At 44.3% G+C, this 9,658-nt stretch overlaps 2 protein-coding genes across 2 annotated transcripts; one reads left to right on the top strand and one right to left on the bottom strand.

The window, feature by feature from the left end:
• Positions 1-313: 313 nt before the first annotated feature.
• LOC136507997 (O-fucosyltransferase 10-like) lies at positions 314-5,240 on the top strand. The gene is made up of 10 exons (XM_066502586.1): positions 314-905; positions 1,601-1,673; positions 1,848-1,915; positions 2,403-2,491; positions 2,675-2,872; positions 2,979-3,183; positions 3,256-3,423; positions 3,790-3,957; positions 4,128-4,318; positions 4,729-5,240. Exons 1-10 carry the CDS (start codon positions 465-467, stop codon positions 4,871-4,873), a joined length of 1,746 nt encoding a protein of 581 aa, XP_066358683.1. The 5' UTR covers positions 314-464; the 3' UTR covers positions 4,874-5,240.
• A 2,898-nt stretch (positions 5,241-8,138) lies between these two features.
• Positions 8,139-9,177, bottom strand: LOC136509552 (uncharacterized). The gene has a single exon (XM_066504317.1). The coding sequence runs from the start codon at positions 8,847-8,849 to the stop codon at positions 8,481-8,483; it is 369 nt and encodes a 122-aa protein (XP_066360414.1). The 5' UTR covers positions 8,850-9,177; the 3' UTR covers positions 8,139-8,480.
• Between the last annotated feature and the right edge of the window lie 481 nt (positions 9,178-9,658).

Raw genomic sequence — 9,658 nt, 5'->3', positions numbered from 1 at the left:
GCAATTTCTTGTGCAATCAAGATGCACACATTAGTCCTTTATAATCAAGGTTTCACCTAGTCTTTTCAGCAATTTCAGCAATGAGAATGTCTGCCAGAGTAATTTGAAGAAGGCTAAGCACCAAAGCCGGCTACACGCACCAAGAGCGCAAACAATCAAAGCTAGCAGCGTGCAGCATAGGCAATCCGAGGTGATCCCACGATGACACGTCATTTCGCCACGCAGATTCCGGCGGTTACGCACAAAACAAAACTAGAACCCACCTCGCGCCGCGCTTCTCTTCTCAATTCTCTCCTCGTCTCGCTTCCCCCATCTCCATCTCTCCTCCCTCCCCCAGCCCTGCTCCGCCCGCCATTCATTCCTTCCTGCCGTTCCCATCCATCCAGCTCCTCCCCAACCCCAAGCTCGCTCACAGGCCACACCACATGGTCCCGCGCGAGCCCCAGCCCCGCCGCTGCTGACGGATGTCCCTCGCGGGTGCGGGTGCGGCCGCGGCCGCGGCGCGCAAGCCCGCCGCGTGGCGGCGCCCGGGCGGCGGCCGCGGTGTGGGCGTGGCGCGGAGGCGCGCCGCGTCCGCTGCCGCCCTGCTCCTCGCGCTCGTCTACGCCGCGGGGCTGCTCGTGTTCCTGCTCGGCGGGAGGCTCTCCGCCGGCTCCGAGGGCGGGGCCGCGGCGGCGGGAGGCCGAGGCCCGGGCCCGGCGGCGGTGACGGTGGCCTCCTCCCTCCGCCGCCGCCCCCGCCCACGCCCCGCGGACGAGAAGCCACCTCATGCTCAGCCAGGGTCGGTGTACCGCAGCCACCTCGTGTTCGAGCGCCTCTGGCCGGACATGCGCGACGACGCCACGCTCGCCGCGTCCGCCTCCGCCTCCTCCCTCTCCGCCTCGGCCTCGTGGCGCCGCAGCATGGTGAGCGCCTCGGCCTCTCGCGTGCTTTTTGCCTGCTTCTTTGCCCCCCAAAAACGCTCGGTCTCTTCCTGCGTTTTGCTGAGTGGCGAGGATTAAGCGAAACATTCGGCGAGTTTCGCCACGCTTTTCCTGCTTCCGCTCTGCGAATTCACGGGATGCGTGGGCAATGTGTTCTTGTTTCGTCGGGTGGTGTTCTTGCTGTGAGTTTTAGCTCAATAATACAAAAGAAATGCTTCTTGGTTTTCGGGCCGCCCCCCGTGTTTCTTTCTCGCCAGTTTCGGGCCATGGATTCTTGTGTGCATTTCTTTAGTACTCCTATATCTTAGTACCTTATTTAGTTACGTATTTCTCTGATGCTCAAGAGTTCAACGTACTCCTAAGTAACAAACTGTCTCATAGCTGTATATACTTCGCCAAACAAGAAACCTAATGCTTGCAGTCTAAACCTCTTTTGGTTCCAACGAGACATGCTTCGGATACAATAATCTGAAAGTCAATCAATAGTAAACTTCTGTTATTCAGTTTCATTTTTAAATTAAAAAATAAATCAGTAAACTTCCCTGGCAACGTGTTCACATGTAGAATGATTACCTTATTGCATTGCCTACTTTTGTCCGTTGTGGGAACCAATCTTTGACCATTTATTAGATGATTTTGTTCTTAACATTAACAAATTATCTTTTTGGCATATACAGTTAATGACATCACATTACCAGAATTCTGGGGAGCCATGGATGCCTTGTGTCAACAGTAGGCTGACTCGATCAGGTACCATTTTGAAACCTTTGTATGGTTTCATAAATCATTTATATGTGCTTGGAATATACTCTTTTCTATTCTTGTGCCACATAATCTTAATAACTGGGCGAGCAGAGATAGTCAAGGCATGGGTTTAAGCCATTACTGATATGTTACATTACATCACACTTTGGTTATTTTCAGAGTTGCCACCCTCAAATGGTTATCTCATGATCGAAGCAAATGGCGGTCTAAATCAACAACGGCTTTCTGTAAGTACCAAGACTGTTATTCTTGAGAAATGTGTGCTTGATATACCATTGCCATTGCCTTGTATGAAAGTCCAGTGCCTTGTGAATTTTTGGTCCACCAATAAGTGATTTGGGTATTCTTGTTAGTGTACACTGTACTCAACGGAGCTGGCTTTCTTTAACAGTTTGGTTATGAAATCATGGAACTGGCAACATCATAGAATTTGTCAAGGAAAAAAAGGTTATTTCATTAGAGAAGTAGGACCTTTAAAGTTTCTTAACTAAATGTAAAGCCTGCTGTCTTGGACCTGCCGAAACAATCTGGAGTATTATCTTGACTATCCATATGTGCTATTATATGTTTTTTGTAAATATATTTCTTCTCATCCTAACTTTGAATGCTGCTGTGGTCCCTGTCCACTAGCTGTGATGCTAATCTATTATATTTCTGAAGTTCTTGGAAGCTTCAGTATGTTGAGTAATTATTCACTCAGGTTTTCTAATGCAGATCTGTGATGCTGTTGCTGTGGCCAGCTTGCTTAACGCAACTCTTGTGATCCCAACATTTCATCTGAATAGCGTCTGGCGTGATCCTAGGTAATTATTTGTCTGATTATTACTTTGTTTCCTTGCAATGATTAAACACCCTTGTAATTTATGATTCCTGTCTTTTTGTCTGAAGCAATTTGTCTAAGTTCTAAACACTAAATTGGAAAATTTAACATTCTGATTTGAGAATGATCATAGATGTTGTTATCTGACCTGATGTATTTCTTTCAGCAAATTTGGTGATATATTTGACGAAGATCATTTCATTGAGACACTCAAAGAACATGTAAGAGTTGTGAAGAAACTTCCTGAAGATGTTTTGCTGCGCTTCAATCATAATATCAGCAGCATACCAAATATGAGAACTAAAGCCTACTCATCTCCAAACCACTATGTGCAAAATGTTCTTCCAAAACTGCTGGAGTTAGGGTACGGAAAACACCCCCCCTACCCAACCTGGAAAAAATAAAGAGAGCTTGATTTAACTGGGGCAAAGCCAAAGCATGAGTTTCATTTTATTTTCTGTTCTTTGCAGGGTTGTGCGCATAGCCCCATTCTCAAACAGATTAGCCCAGTCAGTTCCATTGAACATCCAGGCCTTGAGGTGTTTGGTAAACTACCACGCATTAAGATTTGCTGAACCAATAAGAATTCTCTCAGATGACTTAGTTGGTCGAATGACAAAAAAGAGTTTGTTGACTGGTGGGAAGTATGTCTCGGTGCATCTTCGCTTCGAAGAGGTTTCAAGTCTCTCTTATGTGTTCACAATTATGACATTTTTTCCCATCCTACTAATACCGTGTATGTTTCAGGATATGGTAGCCTTTTCATGTTGTACATATGATGGTGGCTGGAGGGAGAAAACTGAAATGGACAATGCTCGTGAAAGGAGCTGGAGAGGGAAGTTTCGTCGGCATGGTCGAGTGATAAACCCTGAGGCAAACAGAAGGGATGGAAAGTGTCCTCTTACTCCTTTAGAGGTTAGGACCTCCTATTTCCTTTTTGTCTTTGTCTTTGTCTACTATAAACACATTTTGAGTCTAGGCCTCTTAGGCTGTACTGTCATAGTAGATCAGCTCGTGGGAGTCAAGCATTTTTTATGTTGGACAGACAGTTGCTTTGTATGCACTGAATCATGCAGTCAGTTTTCAAAGTTATTCTTATTCCTTCAAATTGTTATAGGCTTGGTTATTGCATTCCCCCCTGCATTTTTTGTATTCAGTTAACAAGTCAGGTTGGTTGGTTAAGCTTAGGTTATCGCTATGGATATTGCCTTTTGAAAATATTTCAATATGTAAAAGGGGTTTACTGGAGATGATATGTCCTCGCTAAATGAATTTATGCAGGTTGGCATGATGCTGCGGGGCATGGGATTCGACAATACAACCTCCCTATATGTTGCTTCGGGTAAAATATACAACTCTGAAAAATATATGGCTCCTCTTCGTCAGATGTTCCCTCTTTTAACGACGAAGGATTCTCTTGCTTCGCCTGAAGAACTTGCTCAGTTCAAGGTATTTCTTGCACCAGCACTCATATGCATGCATGATGGTGTTACATTTACTACATAAAAATTTGGAACCATTTGATGTTCAAAAGTATCTGTTTTGGTTGAGGACAGAATAAATACTGCTTTTATTTGGTGGATTATGTTATATCCAACTCACCGACCAATTCTCTATAGGGGCACTCGTCTCAGCTAGCAGCGTTAGATTACACTGTCTGCGTTCAGAGCGAAGTGTTTGTGACAACACAAGGGGGAAACTTCCCTCACTTTCTGATGGGGCACAGGCGCTACCTGTTTGGGGGGAATGCGAAGACAATAAAACCAGACAAGCGGAAGCTGGTCTTATCTTTTGATGATCCCAATATCAGGTCAGTTTGAGCAGTCATCTTACATTTACTTAGTAACTGTATGCGATCATACACGTTATCAGTAACTGTAATCAATCAGTCTGTCACTTGTTGCTAGTTACACTTAAATCACACAGAATAATTTTCATCTTTGATTCCATTCAGATGATAATTCTTTGCTAAAGCGACTGCTTAAAACAATATGTTTTGATCAATGGTCCACTTAGGCTGTTGTTCCTTACCTAACCAACTGCTTTGATGAATATACAGATGCCTTTTGTAGCTTTTACATACTTTTCTGAATATATAGTCCAGTCAACAAATTGTAGTGTACCTCCTATTTGGCCTTCAAATGTATGGCTCGATAGGCAATCTTTGTTGTGGCATAATTTGTTTAGAAGTGTATTATTTAAATCCTTTTGAAATTTCAGATGGGATCAGTTCAAGCAGAACATGCAGGAAATACTGCATCACAGCGACATGAGGAGCATTGCATTCAGGAAACCAAACGATTCGGTGTACACGTTCCCAATGCCTGAATGCATGTGTCAGCAAGATGGGATGGTAGTGGTATAGTCCTGACAGCATAAACACGAGGCAAATCCTTTTGTGTTTTGGTTTTGAGACTGCTGATACCACACAGATAGGTAGGCGTAGGCAGGTATCTTGTACATTCATAACCTGTAGGTAGTGTCACCATTATGCTAGAAAGATTGACCAGGGATTCGCTGATTCAGGGTGGTCTATAGAGGAGATACAGTTGGGGGTTGGGTTGGGCCGTGGATGTTGACATCCAACACACTTGACTTGAGAGAGGGCTTCTGACAAAGTGAGACCCTGCCTTACTCCTTGATTGTATATGTAAACGGGACGCCTAACTACAAAGGAGAAAAAAAAAACTTTCTGATATAATATACCATGGAATTTGCTTGTTCTTACATTACACTCCATCTTGTTCCTGGAATCTTTGCAGTTCCCTGTTTTGTTTCTGCAGATGCTGCTCTAGGGCAAATGCACACCATGTTAATATGTATGTTTGAGTAATTGTTGTTAAATTTCACTGTATATACAGGAATATGTACTGTAGTGCTGCTTTCTAGCTTTGAGACAAGTGGATGAATCTTTGTTACGAAAATTCTTAGGTTTCCTGTCCACTTCTTATATATATAGGTATCCATTCAATAGAGAAGAAGGAAACAAAATGTCTCTTCTCTAAATGACATCCTTTATCCGGTTTGATGTAAATTCAGACACTTTGAGGCCTTAAGAGTTAAGAGGTGCCTGCTGCACTCAAGACACGGGAACCGGCAACACATCTAATATGCAAAACATGGCACAGTCGCAATTTTAATAAAAATTAAAAAAATTGAGAAACAATAGGAACATACCAAGGAGAGGGGAAAAAAATATAATAAAAATATACTCCCTTTATCCCATAAAAAGAGTCTCTATGAGCATGCTCGTCAAACTTTCTTGAGTTGCACTAAATTTGTAGAAAAAATATTAGCAACATTTACATCTCTAAGTAAATTTATTATAAATATATACTTAACGATCTATCTAATAATACTAATTATACAACATAAATATTAATATTTTTCTTATATTTAGTTAAATAAAAAATATTTGATTTTTTGGACCGCGAGAATGATATTTTATATTGGACGGGGTACCTTCACGAGTGTGATTTAACACAACTAAAAAATGATCAGCGAGCAATAAATGAATGATATGACAACACACAGCAGTAGAGTCCACGACGGGCGGTGCTGCTGATTCTCGTTCCGTCCAAGTCCAACCACCCCTCTTCGCAGAACAGGTTCAGGCCAGGGGGAGGCGGATCACAGATTCACCATGTTTTCATTTTTTTTATCTAAAAGTTTCATTTGCTTTTCTCTATTTCTTTTTTTTGTTTCAATTCACCGTGCACTAGAAAAAGAGAGTTTAAACAGGAACCGGAGGTGCGACACCCCAGGCGGTCAGGAAAAGAAAAAAAAACACCCCAGGTGGCCGAAGCAAATGGTAGCCAAAGTCCCAGCGTTTTCGTCATGCAAGCAAAACCCTAACACGCAACATTTTGTTACCGAGATTCCAAAAGCAATGGAAATGCGACATTATCAAAGTACCATACAGTATGCCCGTGCGTTTGGTGGACAATAATAAGTGAAAGTGAGGGCACTACACAGTGCACTTGGTGGAAAATCAATTCAAGTGTTGACAGTTCATTGATTTCGTTTCTTTGTTTTGCTTTCAAAGGAGTTGGAGACTCTGGAGCTGCGATCAGCCAACCATGATCACCTGCCGGCTGCCGTGACGACGACACGCCCAATGCAATGTGTCCATCCATATTCCATGGGTGACTTGCAGCAGATCAAGCTGCAGTTGCTGCTGCTCATGGGTGCAGCAAGTGCAATTCAATGCCTGTCAGGAGTCAGATCTGGAGAACCCTCCATATCCATGGCTCCTCCGTGTCCATGTGCTCCCGATGCAACATCAGTTCTAGTACTATCCGTCCAGAAAAGAACGCAATTACGAGATCCGTGTCGGTCAAAGTAGCTTAAATTTAACTAAGTTTATAACAAATGGTATTAATATTTATATCTCTAAATAAATTTATTATAAAAATATATTCTATGACTAATCTAATGATACTAATTTTGCATTATGAATGTTCGTATTTTTTTTTATATAATTTTAGTCAAAATTCAGACTGATTAACTCCTCAGAAAGCGAGAATTACATTTTTTTAGTGAACAGAGGGAGTATTACTCTACTGCTACAAGAAAAAGAAGAAGAAGAAGGTCGTTCAGTTGAGCCCATGGCCTTGCTCGCTTATCTTATAATCTGTCTTTTTCAGCTGAAACAATATTTTTCTCTCACAACAATCAGCTGAAACAATATTTCGATTTGTTTTTTCAGCGAAGCGAACAGGGCATGTCCCATTGCCTCCGTTGCCGCCAGCTCAGTGGCTTTTCGATTTTACTTGTTCTTGCACTTTATCTTGGATTTTTTTTCTCAAGAGTAATGATGCTCGCTCTCTCAACTGTTGAAGGACACTGGACGCATGCATACCATTAACGGGTCCTAAAGTGTTCAGTATTTGTTGCCCGTATTACATTTTCATCATACGGGCTCTGTACTGCACAAGTGTTTCGTAGCTTTCAGAGTTTCAGTCCGGATATACAATGTATATGTATTATATTATGTTCTCCATAAAGCTAACATTGCCGCTTCTTCAATGTAAATTCTGACATTTTCAACGCATCATTATGTAAACACATGGCACAGCTGCGTTTTAATTTTCACGTACAAGAAAAGGATAAGGGCGCAAATTAAAGGCGCAGCGTGAAGAAGAATACCAAAATTCTACGCGGCGAAGTAGTGCTTCGTCACTTTTCAGATTGTGTGGTTGCTGGCCGTGGCCGGTTGTCAAAGGACCAGAGGTCCCTCAGTCGGTGGCCATCACCTTTGGAGGCTTTGATGAATGAACGCTGATGTGACAAAACAAAATGCATGCATGGTTTGGAGCAATTGGCGCCGCGTTGCTCTTGCTCCTCTCCTCCGCATCGCCCACTTTTGTAGGTTGATTGTGCGCAGTGTGACCCGGAATGGGGCCATTCGTTGGGAGAAATCTGGATAAATCTAAAAGAATTTGTGAGAGGAAAACACCACTCCGAATGAAAAAAAGAAGCGAATCAAGTTCAACGTGGCGACGATTAGGCACCTCTCGAGCGGTTCCAAGTAATTGTTGGCTAACAAGATCTGCATGCTTCTCATCAAAAGCATCAACGGGAAAGAAAGAAACGGCTGGTTGAAGCCCATATCTCAATCCGCCAATCCGGCCTTTTGTTGCACCAGCAGGTTAGTTTTTTTCTTAAAAAAATATTAAAGTTTGAGACACTGTTACAATTCGATACCGGATCGCAAAATTGCGCCGAATGATGCAGTTAGTATGACACTGACAGCGAACTGTATAACACGGTTACATTTACATCATGTCAGTGGGAAGAGCTGCAAGTCAACAATCGAGGAAGAAATTGCAAACTCATTTTGCTAACTCCCCTGTTTTACAGGCTACGAACTGCAATTCTGCAAACCGAAATGAAAAAGGAAAGCTTTGGGTTTCAGTTTCTCTGTCTCTTCTTAGCATCAGTTAGCACACTACTACTGTTTCGCCGTCGGATCAACAAGAAGCGGAGGCTCCTTCTTCTTCCTGCTCCTCGTGGCCTGCTCCTCCTCCGACGAGCTCCATCTGGTCGTCGAGGTACTGCTGCAGCAGCCTGAGCCGGAGCCGGCCTCCGACATCATCCACCATCGTGATCTCCTCCGCCCCGCGGCCTTCGCCGCCGTCGCAGCAGCCACGAGATGATCTCCTCCTGCTGGCCGCCACGAGCTTCCTCCTGACCCTGAGGAAGCGGACGGCGGCCACGGCGCAGCAGAGCAGCGGCAGCCAGAGGACAGCCAGCGCCAGGACCGCCAGGACCAGCCACAGCGCCACAGCGGCCGCCGCCACCGCCCGCCACGACGACGTCAGCGGCCCGGCGCCGCCCATCCGATCCCGTCTCCGATCCTTCCCGCCGGCCGGAAGATAACCGACGACGGCCCGATCGAGGCTTGTTGCTTTGCTTGCACGGATGGAATGAAATGAAATGAAAAAAAATTGGAATGGACAGCCCTGGGCTTTGTTTCTGAGTAGAGAATTTTTTTAATGGCTTTTGCCTTGTGGCTGCTGCCCTGTGAGTGTGAGGGGTTCGAATCGGAGTCGAGTAGCGGCAAAGGCTCTCTTTTCTCGCGCAGGGGGAAGAAGACGTTGCTTGTGCGAGAGGGAGACGGTTGGGCTGCAGTTGTGCTCGATGATGTCCCTCCCGCCTTTTGACTTGTCGCCGTATTTGGATCTTGCTTTCTTGCAGAGGAGAAGGGATCGATCGCGGTCGCGGCACGCCATCTGATTTTATCCTCCTTTAGCCGGCCGTCATATATGATATTTATTTAAGCTCCATATCCATATTTTCTAGAGCTGTAATAGTAGCTGCTGGCCTGCTGGTGCTCCCTCCCTGCCTCCCGTCATATTCATCATATCCTAACATCTGCGCCCTGTTCATCTATTAGCCGCAGAAACTCTCAGCCAAACACAGCCTCCTAATTTTTAAGATGTCACTCCGGTCCCCGCTGTAGCTGCAGTTGCCTGAGAACCAAGGGATTACTCGAAACCAGTGGTGGAGCTAGAAAGGATATATACAAAGGAGATGCCGAAGCAGACAAGGGATCTAAAATAATTAAAACCAGATTACATTTTGATTTTAGAGGACTATTTTTTTCTTAGCGTTAGTTTTTTTTGAACAATTTTTCTTAGCATTAGTA

This window comes from Miscanthus floridulus, chromosome 15 (genome assembly GCF_019320115.1).
Source record: "Miscanthus floridulus cultivar M001 chromosome 15, ASM1932011v1, whole genome shotgun sequence".
Taxonomy (NCBI): Eukaryota; Viridiplantae; Streptophyta; class Magnoliopsida; order Poales; family Poaceae; genus Miscanthus; species Miscanthus floridulus.
The sequence above is the reverse complement of the archived record's forward strand: the minus strand, read 5'-3'. Positions and strand labels throughout refer to the sequence as shown.